Here is an 18555-nt window from a genome sequence, read left to right on the forward strand (position 1 = left end):
TGATTAACCTGTAGCACGTGACTGATATTTTAATATAGAGCAACAGTTGCTTTCGGAGTGGGGCAGTGGGCACTGATTGCTTTTCGTTTCGCCATCACTATCAGTTTCATACGGGTGTCATATTTTCTTGTTTTATTTTCTCGGGAACTCAGAGAGTCAGAACTAGAAGAAGAAGAGGGTTAGTTAAATGGCTTGGAGAGTTGACCATTCTTATATTTTATTAACTTTAATTTTTTGCACGCTGACGGTGAGAGGCGGTATTTTAAAATAAATTTTATTTTATTTTATTTTTATTTATTCATGTGCTTCTTTTTTCTTACGAGAATATGTTTTTTTTTAATAAAAAGTGAGGTTTCTTAAATAAAAAACTTGTTATAATTTCAAAAAACAAAGTTACAACAAAAAAGAAATCATGTCTTGATGATTTTTTACTCAAATGCATGTAAAAATAAAAGAATAATTAATTTAGAAAATTACAATAAGAAAATATTAAAATAGATATTTTTATCCTCACTAAATACCCATGAGCAATGTTTTTAAGATATTATGTAAGTTAGGTTTGATGTATAATTATTAATAAAAATTGCTAATATTATATAACCTTACTTAAAATAACTGGGTAAATATTTAGATATTATCTTAATAATTCTATTTTAAAGAATATTATTCTAAAAACAGTTAATTAAAAACAGATGATGGGGTTTTTTTATTAAAAAAAAGCATATACCACGGCATGTAGACTCTAGACTTCAAAGAACAGCCTGGGCCTTGAAAAGGCCATCCAACCCATCATTTTACCGAGGCATGTGCTGTATTAGTGTATTGTATGGATGGTCAAAACATACCCCGATTTGCCTCGCCTAGTTTACATCTTTTTGCACGTGCCACCTGTACTGCTACTCTAGCTCCCGAGGATCATAATATATTTATATATTGACTTCTTTTTTCTCTCAGCAAAACCACTGCCACCAAGGTGATAAAATTAACTGACTTATTTTCCAGTTCTAGTTCCAAACAAGAATGGAAGACTCAAATTCACTTGAGAGATTAGAACAGGAGATGGTAATGCATGAGATTTTCAGGAGAAATAAATATCGTTTTTATTCAATTTAGGAATTTTATTAATTCTTTCCTATATATTGAGTTTAGGAAATTTAATGTTAGAATTTTTCCTCTTTAAAGATTCAAGTTCAAAAAACTAATTTTAAATGGGGTTGTTTGTTTTATTTTTTACTTAAAACTTTATAGCATGGTAATTTTAATAAAGAAATTGTTTACTCTTGTGATAGAATATCTGCTACGTTTCAGGTTTTTCTTGGGCTCTTCTTGTTCAACCTCACTGCTGAAGTTGTTGAAGATGGATTCCGTGGGCTTACAAAGCCGGGAAACAAGTGATCAGGCTGCGTTTGTTATGGAGTCGCCACCAGAGAAGGAAGCCATCACTGTGGGCTGGAGAGACGCCATCAACAAGGTGATCCCCGCAGTGGTGGTTCTGCATGTCGGTCCTTCGACATCGAACTTCCTCATCGGGACCGCCACTGGGTTAGTTGTTGAAAAGAATCGCGGTATCGTTCTCACTAGTCGACATGTCGTCAAGGGTAAAAGGCAAGTTTTAATAGAAAAAAATTATATTTATAATATTTATATGACTTTTTAAGAAAATAAATGAGTAATTAGCTTGAGAAGACTATATAATATATTCACAAAAAAATATTTTATTTTTCATTGAATATTCATGAGTAATTTTTTTAAAATATATTTTTCATATTACATTCATAAAATAATTAATCATAAAATAATTGTTAATATTACTATAAAAAGCTTTAATTTTATTTAAAAGTAAAGGTATAGCTGGATGATATTTTAAAAGCGCGGTATGAGTTTTTTCTTACTCTAAAAAATTAACCTCTTAGAAATATCAATAACCCAATTCTTAAATTCAAAATACTATTTAATCACTCTAAAAACTAAAATCAAACCAAGTGTGTGTGTTTGTGTGTGTCCTACATTGACATTGAACTATAGTCACTATTAGCCTCAATGGAAGAGTTTTCCGGCAATGCTGAACTATTTTTTATACAAAAAATAATATTATTGAAATAAAGTTAAAATGTGACATAAAAAACAAATCAGGATAAATGTGTAGCAACACTAATTAAGACTAAGAAAACATTACTTATTTTTTAACAATACACACAACTCATAAGGGAAGAAGAGACAATATAGAATAAAATTATATGATGAAAACCTAATTTTTACCATTAGGAGTATTTGCACATGCCACCCAGAGCACGTGGTGGCCCAAACATGCTAATAGTTTTTTAAATTCAAAAATATTATTTAAAATAATATTTAATCACTCTAAAATCTAAAATCAAACCAAGTGAATGTGTTGTGTGTATCCTACATTGACATTCAACTATAGTTACTACTAGCCTCAATGGAAGAGTTTTTCTGCAATGCTGAACTATTTTTTATACAAAAAAATAATATTATTGAAATAAAATTTAAAAGGTGACATAAAAAACAAATCAGGATAATGTGTAACAACACTAATTAAGACTAAGAATACATTGTTTATTTTTTAACAACACACTACTCATAATGGAAGAAAGAGACAATGTAGAATAAAATTATATGATGAAAGCCTAATTTTTACCATTAGGAGTATTTGCACATGCCACCCAGAGCACGTGGTGGCCTAAACATGCTAGTAGTTTTTTAAATTCAAAATTATTATTTAAATATTAAATTACGTTATCACCCTCAATCAAACCTATAATTACTAAAAAGAGCTAAAAGACCCTAATACCCCTGACCAAACTTACTTACATTTCTTGGATTCAGGAAAACTTGATTGTTTATAAAAAAAAATGAAAATACTAAGATACTGCTATGTTGATTCTTTTATCCTTAAGGATATTTTTTTGTTATTTTATAGAAATTAAGAATATTAAATAGATGAAAATACCCCCAATTAAATCTACAATGGTTACTAAACCGTTCAAAAATACTTCTAGCTTCAAGGCAAGTGTTTTTTTTTTAAGGACATAAACGTTACTTGACTATTGTAATGAATAGTAGATTATCCATATGACTATACGAAAACCTCATTTCTTTTTAGCTGTATTTTTTTACCAGTTTCATTATTATTATTATTACTCATACTATTAGTATCATAATGGTATTATTTTTATTACTACTACTACCACCACAATCATAACTATTATTATTATTGGTATTAGTATTATCACCACCACCACCACCACCACCAACATTATTATTATTATTATTATTATTATTATTATTATTATTATTATTATTATTATTATTATTAACATTGTTATTATCGCCGCCGCCGCCACCATTGTTATTATTATCATTATTGAAATAATAAAAAATATAAAATTTTAAAGGCAATTATTATTATTATAACCATTATCATCACCATTGTTATCGTATCATCTACTTAAAAAGGATAAATTTTACCTTTTGACTATGTTCACATATTTATTTTTTGTCTTTATATTAACACATATTACCTGGATCATGCATGTAAATAGTTACGCTATATTTATTTTTCAGGATCATTCCAATTATATTTCTATTACCTATCTAATATATTCCTCTTATATTTAATTAATAGACTACATCTAATACATTTAGATTTATATAACACATTTAATTTATATAATATTTTTATATTTCTTATTCCATTTTATTTTAATAAACCTCCTTTCTTTTTTAGCTGTTTTTTTTATTGATTTCATTATTATTATCACTATTATTGTTATTATTATTGTTTGCTATTAGTATCATTACCGATAGTACACCATAACTACCACCATAATGTTGTTGCTGTTGTTGTTGCTACTGCTACTATTGTTATTGTTATTGAAATGACAACAAAAAAATCTTTTGAAGGATATTATTATTATTATTGAAAAAGAAAATCAAAAACTTGATATGAAAAATAAAATAAAAAAACTATAAATCTAAATCCGGTTAAAAAAAATGAGTAATTAAATCAGTGTTTTAAGACCCGGCCCGGCCCGGCGGGTCGACCCGGGACCCGGCCGACCCGGGCCTGTGGCCGGGCCGGGTCTAAGTAAAAAGTAGGCTGGGAATTGGCCCGGCCAGACCCGGTCGACCCGGAGGGTCGACCCGGGACCCGGCTGAGACCCGGGTTTATTTTTTTTTTATACTCTTATGCCCGAAACGACGTCGTTTTGGCCTTTTACAATTAAAAGGCCAAAACGACAATAGCAGAGGCCAGAGAGACGAATGCATTGCAGACCAGACGAAGTGAGAAGAACTGAAGAAGACCTAATTTAGAAATTGCAGACCAGACGAACTGAAGAAAACCCATTTCTCTCTCAGTCGCGAAGAAGAGCAGATGAGCAGAAGACTCTTGATAGCCGTTTCAATTCTGAGCATAAGGTGAGATGAGTTTTTACTTGTTTCTTTCTTCTTTCACCTTTCTTTATCCATTCCTCTATTTCATCTTCTTCCTTCTGTTAAACTTGCAGGAGAGTATAACAGTGGCATGATTGGCATCGATTCTTCCCTTCGTTCAGTTTGTTGATCCATCGGTTCTTCCCTCTGTTGACCCATCGATCGACCCACCGGTTCTTCCCACAGGTATGTATCTCGGCCTCTCTGTTCTTCTTTTTTTCCTGCGACTTCAAATGGTCAATCGTGATTCATGAATATTTCGTTTGCTGTGAAATGTGAATATTGTGAATATTGTTGTCCCTGTTCCTTTGCTGTGAAATGTGAATATTGATGTAGCTGTGAATATTATGCAAGTAGCCGTGAGCCTGTGAATATTGTTGTTAATTTTTTGCTGTCCCAGTTCGTTGACTTCTGCTTAATTTGTAGCTGTGAATGTTCTTGCATTGGTTGAACTGCAGTTGTGAGAATTTGGGTGGGTTGGCCTTTATGTTTCAATAATGTTTTTTTCTCTTAGAATATGTAGCTTTGGTGTATCCATCGGCATAGGAATTCCTTAAATATTAATTCATCCTATTTGTGATTTTCAAATGCTACACAAAAGCTGTAATGATAGAGAGGCCGAAATTTAGTTTGAATTACATGAGAGATTAATTTCTCTTTACAGCTAATTAAAGGTTGGATTCTAGCTAAGGTTATGCTTGATGGATTTTTTTATACAATGGTGTGATTAAGAGAGCATGTGTTACAAAAGCATATTGATAATTAATTCTTTAGGTTATTTTCTCCTTTAAGTTTTACTGTAATTGGATGACATATTGAGCACAAATCTAAATTAATTTCATTAAATCCTGCTTATTTGCCTAGGTGAGATTAAACATGACCTCAAGAAAAATATTTTTTAAATTTTTGATAGTAATTAGTAATCTGGTTGAAAGAATTTTCCAGTGATATCTTATAAATTATGTCAGGTCCTTAAAATGTCTTCACATGATGGTAGTACTCCAAGTAGTGATCCTTCAACGGCCCAATCATCTCAACCTTCAATTTCCATGTCAAGTGGTAGTAGAGGAAGAACAGATTTGGCATGGGGTCATTGTAGAGAAGCTCCTGAACTTAGTGTTGGATGTAAAAAAACTAAATTAGTATGTTTATATTGTGCTAAAGTATTTGCGGGTGGTGGGATTAATCGATTTAAGCAACATTTAGCTGGAGCTAAAGGAGAAGTTGAACAATGTCGCAAATGTCCTCCTGATGTTCGACATCAAATGCTTTTGAACCTTAAAGGAAATGTTGAAACAAAAAAAAAGAGTTAGAGAAATGCAAGCAGATTTCAATCCATTTAATGCACAACAAAGGGAGCATGAAGAGATGATGATTAGGCAATTAGAAGATGATGATGGTGACGGTGATGATGAGGAGGATGAGGATGTCAATACTAAAAAACATATGTTACCACCGAAGGTTGCAAAAAAGAAAAAGATTCAAAGCACTGTAAAACAATCAACTACAAGTTATGGAAAGCAGACGAAATCTGCAACATTAGGGACATATTTCATGCCGAGAACAACTCCTGGTGCTCAGAAGTCTCTTCAGAATTGTTGGCAAAGGAAAGAAGCAGTTGAACGGTGTGATCTTGCTTTAGCGAAGTGGATGTTTGATGCATGTGTGCCATTTAATGCTGTTAACTCTGTGTATTATCAGCATGCCATAGATGCTGTAACAGCCATGGGTCCTGGTTATAAAGGACCAAACTTGCATGCTATCCGTGGCTATTACTTGGCAAAAGCGGTTGATGAAGTGAAGATTTATGTTGAGAGTTATCGAGAGATTTGGAAGAAGACTGGTTGCACATTAATGGCTGATGGATGGACAGATCAGAAGAGGAGGACTTTAATTAACTTCTTAGTATATTGTCCTAAAGGGACAGTTTTTTTGAAAACCGTGGATGTATCAGATGTCTCAAAGACTGCTAGATTGTTGTATCAGTTGTTTAGAGAGGTTGTTTTGTATGTTGGGGTAGAAAACATTGTGCATATGGTGACTGATAATGATGCAAATTATGTTGCTGCTGGCAGGTTATTGATGGAAGAATTTCCTTCGATATTTTGGTCTCCTTGTGCTGCTCATTGCATCAACCTTATACTCCAGGACATTGGTAATTTGCAGTCAGTTTGTTGTGTTGTTGAGCATGCTTCTGGTATCACAAAGTACATTTATAATCATTGTTATCCATTATATTTGATGAGGAAGTTCACTGGAGGAAAAGAAATACTTCGTCCAGCTCCTACTCGTTTTGCCACCAATTTCATTGCATTGCAAAGCATTTTAGCTCATAAAGATGAGTTGAGAGCTATGGTGACATCTAGGGAATGGGTCTCATCTGCTTATGCTAAAGATATCAAAGGAAAAAAGTTTGTTGAGAGTGTGCTAGACTCTTTGTTTTGGGAAGAATGTGCAATAATTGTGCGAATGAGTGAACCTTTAGTTCGAGTTCTACGATTGGTTGATGGTGATGATAGACCTTCGATGGGATATTTGTATGATGATATTCATCATGCAAAAGAAGAAATGATGAGGAGATTTCAAAAGAGAAAGCCTAGAGTGAAACCTTTCATAGACATTATCAATAATCGGTGGGATGGACAATTTTACAGAAATCTTTATGCAGCAGCATTTTGGTTGAATCCTCGATTTCAATATGATGCAAATATAATGGATAAACACATGGGCACCATTTCTGGACTTCTAGATGTTCTTGAGAAGTTTGCACATGGAAATCTACAATTGCAAAGTAAGATTACAAGTGAGATGAAGTTTTTTAGGAATGCTGAACATGACTTTGGCCGAGCGTCCGCAATAAATAATCGCACCCTTATGCCTCCAGGTATATAATTTTTATATTTAAAAATATTATTTGACATAGTCTTACACTTTTACTTATTATTTTTTTGTATAGATGAATGGTGGATGACATATGGAACCAGCGCTCCAAATCTACAACAATTGGCTATACGAGTGTTAAGTCAAACTTGTAGTTCTTCGGGATGTGAGAGAAATTGGAGTATGTTTGAACATATTCATTCCAAGAAGAGAAATAGATTGGAGCACCAAAGGCTTAATGACCTTGTTTACGTCCACTGCAATCTAAGATTGAAACAAAAGTATTTTTCTTTTCTCTAATTCCTTAAATATTATTTTATCTTGTTTAGTAGCATTATTAATACTTATATTGTGTTTACCTTCCCTTTTAATATATAGGAATTATTGGAAAGGACGAAATTATGATCCAATTAATGTTGAGACAATTTTTGACATGGAAAATTGGGTAGTCGAAGATAACCCATCAATGTTGACAACGGAAGAAGTAGAGAGTTTTCACCAAGCTCTATCAACTATGACCATACAAGATACTTTAGTTGATGGTAATTAATGATTTATTATTTAGTGATAAATATTATTTAAAATAAAGTTTTGTTTAACACATAATATTTATTTCTTAATTGTGTTTGAAATGTAGATGTCATAAATATTAATGATATTGAAGATGATTGTGACGATGAAGTTTCAAAGGAGCATGCTGATGATTTATTAGGTGTTGACGAAATTGGCTCCATTCCATCGACATTTCATCCAAATTTTTCTTCCATGGACACAGAAGAACCTAATGTGTTAATTCAACATAAGTGAATGGGTTGTTGATTTAGAATTTATGTTGTTGGATGTTTTGTTTTAAATATTTTATAACTTATGTTGTTGGAATTTATATTGTTGGATGTTTTGTTTTAAATATTTTATAATATATATTTGGTTTGTATTTTGGATATTGAATTAAATTTATGTTGTTGGATTATAATTTAAATTTGGTTTAAGTAAATGTTGTATTGTATTAGTTATGTGTTTTTTTTTTTTAGGTATTTTTTGGGTTGACCCGGGTTAACCCGGGTCAACCCACCTGACCCGTGACCCGGAGGGTCGACCGGGTCAATGACCGGGTCGGGTTTCAAAACTATGAATTAAATTAATGTCATTTGAAAAATATGACTAATTAGATTTAAATTGGTGGAAATCAATTTAATTAGAAAATGATGAGATTGAAAGAAATTGAAGTATTATAGTACAAGATTAAAAGAAAGAAGGAAAGCTTGGGGGCTAGATAAACTAATACATGGTAAGTAGGGATTGAAGTGTAATTAATGAAATTATGCACCCTATAACCCCATTTTTCACGGTGACTAGCGGGAGTGGAAAAAAAAACCGGGGGGGGTGTTTGTTCTCGAAACTTCTCCTCTTTTCTTGAAAAAATATAAAGTGTAAGGGTCAGCCAGGGTGATCAAGATCATTCTAGAGTTAATTATACTAGTTGTTAGAGAGATTTAAGAGTTTTTAAAGCTTTAAGAAGGAAGAACAAAAGGGTAGAGAGAAGAAGAAGAAGGAAAGAGATAGAGAATGGTTTCACTTTGGTTTTGCTATTAATTAAGTATCATCTTATTGTATTGATTATATAAATTTCTTACATTATACTTAGTTATTTTTATTTGTGATCATGAAACTCTTAGATTAATAAAATGGTTGATGTTAAAAAAAATGGGTTAAGGTTTAATTTAGTGAAGAGTTAAGAATTATCATGCCATTTTTTTTTACTTGAATTATTGGCATGGGCAAAGAATTTGGGAGGGGAAGGTTGAATTAATGTAATTAGAGATTTTTCATGACTTAAATGAATGAATTAAGTTTGGGTGATGGATTAAAACTTATAGTATAGAGGGATTTATCCTCCTCTCATAAAAGTGAATTCATGGAAGAAATAAAACTTTAAGCTTGAAGAATTTAATGAATTGTATTTAAATAATAAAAACAATTATGTGTTGAATTAGGTGTGAAGGAATTAAATTTTCTTTGGTTGTTGGAAATTATTTATTATAGTAATGAAAGATTCCCTTGTAATGGTAAATTAAAAGTTTAAGTGGATGTAACATTATGTGATATATTTTGTGGGATTATTAAAGAATACAAAACTATGTTAGTAATGTGGAATAAATAAATTGATCAATGGATTTCTTTCCATTTGATATGGATGTTAAAAAATTAAATTTGGGTGTTAAAATTGTTTTGATGGAAAACTATATTATATGAGGAAGTTTTAAGTTAATTGTTGAATAATGAGGTATTGAAATCATGAGATCTTTTAAATGAAATTAAAAAAGTTAGATGTTGCAGACAACAACGAGGAATTACTAGCTGAGCACCACTGGTGGGTTTATGCTCGACATCTTAAATTTTTGTAGAAAAATATAATTGAAGGTATGTGTTAACTTTAATTAAAAATTTTGTATTTTTATATTTTGATATTAACATATGAATTGATGTCTTTATTGAGGGATTAGTGCCTAATAATTGGATGGATGGATTAGTATTTTTGTTGAGGGACTAGTGCTCGTGTAAAAAGGTTAAAAATAAACTAATTGGATGAAAATAAATGTGTATAATATTAATGAATCACCATAAAAATACATGGAAGAAATATTTTTATACGGGTGTAGTGAGATGGTGCATTGTAAATCATGTATGACTACTAGACACTTTTTATATATTCATGTTGAATAAAAATAAATTATATGTATTTTGGATTGAATGATGCAAATGATGTTGGATGAATCTCTTGTGGTTGTAGAGCATAATTTTTTACATGTAATTAATTAGATTTTAATTAAAATGTGAATGCCATGCTTAAGAATCGTTTTGCTAATTGAGTAACTGTGTTGTTTAATGCTTGTTCATATGATTAGCTATGTTAGAATTATAATAAATAAGTAAATAAAAATTGGGATGTTGTAATAAAAACTTTGATAAAATAACAAATAAAAATAAAAATAAAAAATAAAAGTTATAAACTTACAATTACAAATTAGAATTGAAAACAAATAAAACTTGAAAAAAAAAACAAAAATCAAAATTAAAATGATTGAATCTGAAACATCAACAATAACAAAGATTAATAGTATTTTGATTATTTTACTGTTTATAAATATATTGAATAAAAATAATACTCCTAAACAAATTAACCAGGATATATATATAAAAGTTGTCGCACTACAGTGATGAATAAGAAAATGTTTGCAGCGGTGAATAGAAAAATACGATTCAATGTTTTTGCCTTTTTTTTAGTTGTTTTGTAGTTTTTGTCTTAATAATGGTTTGCTCATGTAGAATTAATCATCGGCTTCATCTTGAGCCTGGGCTTCAACTGTGAGCCCATTTATAAATAAAGGAAAAGATCAAATCAGTAGCCATTGTACTGGATACCTCTGGAGCTTGGGCTTCAAGTTCATTCTATCACAGAAAGTCTGCCTCCAGAGAGCCGCGTGACAGCAGATGTGAGGCTGTGGAGCCATTGTGTCGGGAACCAAGCCATAACCACTCGTGTGCACGTCCACATAAATCTTTCAATCTTTATCCAACCCCATTCCGTTTTAATGTCATGTTTCGAGGGATGATTTGTTTGTGTTGTAAATTTTTTTAAAATATATATATATAATTTTTTAAATTTTATATTAATATTTTTTTATGTTTTTAAATTATTTTAATGTGTTGATATCACAAAAATAATTTTCAAAAATTAAATAATATATTATTTTAATATATTTTTAAATAAAAAATATTTTAAAAAATAATGAATACCAAAGTTTCAAACACATTTTTATATTATTAAAGCCTTATCCATGCAGGAGGTGACGATCACCATCATCTCACCACCGCTAGCAAACAACCAGCAATATCCCACCGAAATCCAAAGAGCCAATTAATAATTAAAGTGGCAGTCAGTCAAACGGTCAATCACATTGCAACGTTGATGTTAAGTTGTGATAAATGCAGTCCCAGACATCTATGGGAAGAAGAAGACGTCCATGAATTTACGCTTTTCATGGGACAACTCAGCTGCCATTCGTGCTGGTTATATATATATATATATATATATATATATATATAAATTCACCCTGGACAAGGTTGTTGAACCTAAATTATGCTAATCCCAATAAATTCACCTCGGATTCCTATTAAAAAACAAACACTAAAATCCGTCTAAAACACGCCGAAGAATAAAATAACACTTTTAGTCTTCACTAAAAACTTAAAAAAATGCTCATAATTGATTAAGGATAAATTTATCAAGATATTGTTTTTAACTACAATAAAATAAATATTTTTTATATATTATCCTTTAATATTTTATTTTATTTAGTTTTTTTAATTTAATTTTAATCCTCATTCTTTTAATGATTTTGTTTTTATTATTTTCTTAATTTATTTTAATTTTCAAATTAACCCCTAAATTGTTTTGCAATTGAAAATTTTACTGTTATTTTTTCATGATTGCCTTTCAGGGTAATCACTGTCTTATAACCCAAGCTCAATTTAAGTTTGACATTTTTCAAGGTTGTTTATTAATTTAGTTATTGATCACTTAACTTCATTGTTTGTTCCTTTTTTCTTTTGTTGAATTATCCCGATCTCATATTTTAAGTAAAAGGTCAGTCGAGGTAACCTAGGTTAACCAAGATTTTTTTTCCCTGAATGTTGTTTTTATAATTTTTTTTTTAATTTTATCATTCGGTATTAAATCATTGGTCATGAACTTTGTATTTTTATTTTTCTTTCTATTGGGTTATCATGAGTTCGAGTTAGTCAAGTTAGCTCGAATTAGCTCATATTTTTTTTTTAATATTTTTTTATCTAACTTTAGTTTTTTTTTTTCTAGGTCTTTCTTTTGAAAGTCTATTTTTTTTTTTTTATCATGATCTACGTTATAAGTGGCGGGCTAGTTGAGTTAACCCGAGCTGATTCATGTTTTTTTTCCCTCAACTTTTTTTTATGACATTGATTTTTTTATAGCAATTTTATAATTTGGTATTCAATTATTGGCTCTTAGGCTTGATGATTTTTTTTTTTGTTAGATTATCATGAGAATGAGTTAATAAAGTTAACCCGGATTAGCTCAGGTTTTTTTTTTTTTTATTGAACTTTGTTTTTTTTTTATTAGGTTCTTTTTTTGAATTATTTTTTTTAACTTATTAACATGTTGCGAAGTTAGTTAAGTTGGTCTAAGTTGATTCGAGTTTTTTGTTTCTACTTTATATTTTTTAATTTTGTTCTATTCTTTAATATTATGATATTAGGTTTGAGTTTTGTAATTTTTTTTTTTTTTTTAGCTTTCCTTTCTATGGGTTATTTCAATTCTATATTTTGGATCACATGCTAATAAAATTAATTTGGGTTTGCTTGAATCGTCGTCAATTAGAAATCTTTTTTTTATGCTAGAAATTTTTTTACCCCGCCAAGGCGTTGTGCGTGACACCTATCTTGTATTTCCTATCCTTAATTAACATAGCCTTGATCTGCCTTAGCATTTTCATGTCATGATCTTCACAAACTTAAATTAACCATTTACTAGGAGACCAAGTCTATAGAATCACACAATCTGACAAAAAAAAATTAAAAATAAAAGAGAGTTCACAGTAAGACGAGTCATGGCCGGTATTATGCAGGTTAGGTAATTTGGTTCCAGCAGTACTCTAACTAGATCTGACTTGATTAATTTAAGGGATATTTAGACATGTATTACAGGACAAGATAGGACAGGATAATCGATACTCTAGCACAAACTAATATGAACTAGCAATTAAGATCTATAATTGATCATAGTATATAGCAATACAAATTCATATATATATATATATATGCATGGTATTGATTGATTAATGGAGATTGTCAGGATCGGACGAGAAATATAGAGAGTTCCTGTCCAGAACTGCCAACAGGATTAAGCATGTGAAAGGACTCGGAATCCACGGAGCCAACAACTCGCTCGAAACTGGCTCGTAGGTACATGAGGAGGCCCGCTGCTTCTCCGGTGCCTGCCACTGGCAAAACACCAGCACCAACTGAGACGGACTGCATGAGTTTGAGTACAGCCACATCACTCACACTCATCTGCCTCCTCGTAGCAAAACCAACCTTCCTTCCATTGCAGTACATGGTCCACACTGGCACGTTAAAGAGAGAGCAGCGCTCCTTTTGGCTATTAATTTGCCTTGGGTGGCAGCACTCGAGTGCTATCCGGAGCAACCCGTGCTGCATCTCCTTTGCTAGGTAGGCTGTGGGGATTGCAAATTCAAGCAGTATGAGAGGAGAGCTACGAGTGTCGTCTTGGAGGCAAAAACTCACTCGACCTTTCCTGTAACCGAAAAAGGTGCCTGTTACGGTGGTGGTGGTGGTTGTCGAGGCAGATGATGACGTGTAATAATCATCGGTATCACTGGCAAGGGAATCTGCAGATGCTTGAAAGCCACAACAGGCAGGGACCATACATTCCACCAGAGACCTAAAGGACTTGCGGAACCTCACCTCCCTCCCACAGTCTACGGAGGTCGGGGCGTCCATTATAGGGACCATACCTCTCTGGGTACCCAAATCTATCATCATCCTCATATATATATATATGCTGAAAAAATAGATTCTAATTAAGCTATGTATCTATCTCGGTATAGTAATGCTGCCACAAGGTAAACAAGAAGTGGCGAAACTAGAAATGGAGAATATGGTATTTATATTGGAGAGGTAGCGCGAGCGAGATGGAATTAATTCAAGAAATATTAAAATTAGCTAACGAGTCTTGCAGTAGCTAGGTAGGCCTGCTAGCTGGGTTGGATGATCCCTGCGGCTGCTGCTCGCGGAGCATATTATTTTAGTAGTGGCTGTAGTATTTATTTATATAAAGTAAGGAAAGGAGGCGATGAAAGAGGTATATAGTCGTAGAAAGGAAGGGAATGGAATGATTATGGAGAGGGGGAGTGATTCGTAAAGCCAATAAATAAGCAAGAGCAGGAGCAAGGCACTGACGAGCGAGCGAGAGAGAGAGAGAGAGAGAGAGAGAGGCAAAAAGGGCAGTCTGTGTGGGTGGGCCTGGGAATCGGGGGCAATAATTCTGCCCACGAGGGGAGGTGGGGTCTGTTCTTGGAAGCACTTGGGAGGGTGGTGCGCGTGATATGACTTCTTGGATCGTGAAACGAGGAAAAAAACAAGACGCATTTCTCACCTTCCTCTTTTTCTTTAATCAAATAATTCTACTCCTATGTTCCCAGGTAAACAGTAATTAGATTTTCTTATAATTACCTTATCTAATCTTAGATTATTATAATTTTCAAACAATGTGATACTAAAAAAAAATACCCTGCATGTTATGGATTTTTTGTTGTTGAAATTCATGGTAAATACATGAAGCAATTACTCGAAAGAAGAATAAGAAGAAATATTTGCAATCAATCTTGTAATTTTAAATCTCAAGCCTTCTTATTGTTCTTTTGCTTTCAAGATTAAAATAATCTTGAAATTCTATGCAACATTCGCCCATGCACGCACACACGTATATATCTTTATTAAACAGCTAATATATTTAAAATTCTACATGAAATTACTCAACACACATCAATATAATTTATGGTAACGTTATCTTATAATTAAAGAATATGTCAGCATTTCATTTATAAAAAAAAAAAGAGATTAATAAACCGTCTAGTGGTAAGAGCTTGGGACCAAGAAGTTTGCTTCCTCTGTGGTCTCAAGTTCGAGCTCTAGGTTACTCATATGATGACCACTGGAGGCTTACATGATCGTTAATTTCAGGGCCCGTGAGATTAGTCGAGATGCGCGCAAACTGACCTCGACACCATCTTAAACTAAAAAAAGAAAAGAGAGATTAATAGTATTCTGAATATGTTTTTCTATTGCATATATAATTAATGACATGTCAATATCCATCCTTTCACTGCACAAATTTCATGCAAATTGATTAAAAATGACAAATAAAAGAAAAAAAAAAGGGTTACAGTCTCGAACTGCAACGTAACAGTATTGGAATAGATATTGGGACGGCATGCACGAGGCGATGGCTACGCTTGCCGCCCTGTCCGTCCCAACTCCCATCCTTCTCCTGTTCAAAGACCTAACTGACCCGACCTGATGTTCCCCTCCAGCTCGGCCCACTCTCTTTGTTTATTATAACTACCATCTTTTATATCCACCGCACGAAATCAATTCACTTGTACGTACCACAATAGCTTTATTGCCCGTGTTGCAGATTTTTATTTCAGATAATTAATAGCAAGGATAATTAATTACTCTTTCTTTATAATTTATAAATATAGGGACGGAAAGTGAAATTTAGATAAAACTTTGTAATTAATCATCCTAAATAATATTATTTGATTTCAAGATTTTATATTGAAAAATTAAAATCTAGTGTGTATATATAAGCTAGTTTATATATAAAGACCATCTCAACGCATAAATAACAAATTATGTTTATAATAAAATTGGTAATAACGTGTATCTTACATTAAATTATTTTTTTAATAAACAGTTTAGACACATGTTATGTGGGCAAATCGTTTTTTTTTCCTTGCATGGTTAATTTTTAAGAGGTTCTATATATACTCGATATCTTCATGAAAAATTGAAAACAACAACAATAATAATTAGTATTTAAACTAGGATGAATTAAACATTTCATCAAGCTTTATTAATTTTAGCTTTGGAAATAATTGCCTCGTAGTGGGACATTGCATGATTAATTTCTTCAAACTTTATCCACAAGTTTCATGGAATTGATTTTTCATGATGGCCATTTTGCAATGATTATAAGTGTTAGATGAGATATTAATATATGTTTGTATTATTTTTTAATGTATTTTTTTAAGTGAAAACTATTTAAACTTGAAATTTACATAAATCCATACCATTTTGTGCTTAATTTTTATCAAATAAATAAAAATTATGATGATTCTAACTCATGACCGCTTGGTCATCAGGTCTTTTATATTATATCAAAGAACCAATTCACTTTAAAATTTTAAACTGTTAGGTGAGGTTCTAAAAATATGATTTATATTATTCTCTAATATATCAAACTAAGATAGTGTTTGAAGGTATGCTAGTGGTTGTTTTTTAAAGTATTTTTTGCTTTGAAATGTATGAAACTAGCTAGTGGTTTTTTTTTTAAAAAAAAATTATTTTTAATATTAGCATATCAAAACATAAAAAAATAATTTTTAATAATTATTTTTTAAAAAAATCATAAAATACTGAAGAAACAAACAACCAACCCATTTTGGAAGGTCTAAATCAATATAAAATTGATATTTTTTTTTTGAAAAAAAAGTCTCATATAAAATATATAATTATACAGTCAATATCAACCCGTTTGAGAAAAATGGTCACATACTATACTTAAAGGGTATAGTTCAGTTGATCAGACTCTAAATTTGCTTTTTATAAATCACCAGTTCGAGTTCCACAAATCTCAGAATCATTAAAAATTTATATAATCGTTAAATTCAAGACCCTTAAATTAGTCGAGGTACACAAATTAAAGCTGGAACCGGACACCTATATTAATAAAAAAACATGGTCAACTACTAGACAATTGACGCAATGCTTGCATTATAGTGTGCAGTATTAAAATGAAATTCTATCCCTCCTCCCTTTTCACAAGTGAAACTAAGATTTAATTTATATGTTTTAAAATCTAAAGAATAATTATAAACCATCATATTCATATTAAATCATCTACGTCTCAAATGTCAAGTATTTAAATTCAATAAACATTCAAGATTTAATTAGCACAATATAAACCAATAACAAATATTAAATATGTAGCTGATCAACAAATGCACGTGGTAGCTGGTATTGTATTTCTTCACGAGAGAGCACAAAAACGCATCAATGATTTACATCTTCGTTGAGTTATTCCATGTTAATTTACTCTCCAATCATATTTATACTGATGAATGTTCTTGTTTTTAGCAAGATGTAAGAGGATAAAAAAAAGGGACGAGAGAAACAAAGTCACAGCAATCATGGATGCCCAGAGCATTTTGGCCCGCACGCTTCGCCTGGCTACCTTTGTAGCTTAATTCTTCAATAATTCATGGCTTCCCCCACCACTATTCATTTTCTCCTCCACTTTGGATAAAAAAAGGGTACAAATTGTTGTTGTTGTTATTATTATCATGCAGCAGAATCATACATAAAATGCGAGGGCACGCGTACGTATACAATATAGAAATAGAAATGAAACAATTAGTCCTTGACAGAATCATTCATTCCGTCGAGTCAACAGTTGGAACATGGGTTCATTCAAAGTAATTCTATTTTACACCGTTTCGAAGAGAACAATAATATTATTTTAAATAAAAATATAATATGTTGAAGCTACCTGCTCAAGAATTAACCCATCAAATCACTCATATTTACAAGTTAGATTAACTCCAAACATAAATCGAATCAAGGCTAGCTTGGATGGATGGGTTGCTAAACCCACCCACAAAATTAATCCAATTGAATCTGATAAGTATGCTTTGGTGTGTGTCTACTCACAGCAAGAAGAAAACAAAGTGTTTGGCTCTCCCCACACGAGATGATAACATATAAAAATATTCCAATCTTTTCTTTACGCAAAGCGAAGCAAGGCAAGGCCAGCCTTTTGTTTTTTCTAATAATGAAGTGCAATCATGCTCTCTGCCTCATTCAAGTGTGCCTGCTCCGATCGAGCGCATGGCTATATCCACATCGATGGCGCAATTAGGTGGCTCTACCTCATCATCGTTCTCCTTCGTACGTGTTGATGATCTATTGCCCACTGGTTTCGTCAAATCACCATTAATTCCTCAAGGAAAAAAACAACAACAACAACTCCATTAATCATCGAGTAGTTTTATCAATACAATTAATTGATTTATCTTATCGGGAATCATTATATATATTAACAGTGTTCAGATGAACACGTACCTTCGCATTCCATTTCCACCACGGAACATGATCAATTTATTTCTCAGTGCCCCTCGTTTTCTTTTTCTTTATTTTCTTTTCGTGTGTGGAAGAATAAATGTACATAAATTATTAGAGTTTAGGAGCGAAATTGAGTGCTGGTACCTACCAGCTATCTCTGCATGCTGCATAAAAGTGTAGCATTGATGATAGATTTGCTTATGCCGTGAATCGATATAACTAACAAGTGTTTTGGGAATGTGATAAAGTTGAGTGTAG

General features: G+C 31.9%; 2 protein-coding genes across 2 annotated transcripts; one reads left to right on the top strand and one right to left on the bottom strand.

The window, feature by feature from the left end:
• The first annotated feature begins 5772 nt into the window (after nt 1-5772).
• Nucleotides 5773-7347, top strand: LOC118041973 (uncharacterized). Its single transcript, XM_073407513.1, has one exon. It carries the CDS (start codon nt 5773-5775, stop codon nt 7345-7347), a length of 1575 nt encoding a protein of 524 aa, XP_073263614.1.
• Nucleotides 7348-12915: 5568 nt separating this feature from the next.
• Nucleotides 12916-14324, bottom strand: LOC118042011 (protein MIZU-KUSSEI 1-like). Its single transcript, XM_035049521.2, has one exon. It carries the CDS (start codon nt 13939-13941, stop codon nt 13222-13224), a length of 720 nt encoding a protein of 239 aa, XP_034905412.1. The 5' UTR covers nt 13942-14324; the 3' UTR covers nt 12916-13221.
• Between the last annotated feature and the right edge of the window lie 4231 nt (nt 14325-18555).

Source organism: Populus alba, chromosome 2, assembly GCF_005239225.2.
Source record: "Populus alba chromosome 2, ASM523922v2, whole genome shotgun sequence".
Lineage (NCBI taxonomy): Eukaryota > Viridiplantae > Streptophyta > Magnoliopsida > Malpighiales > Salicaceae > Populus > Populus alba.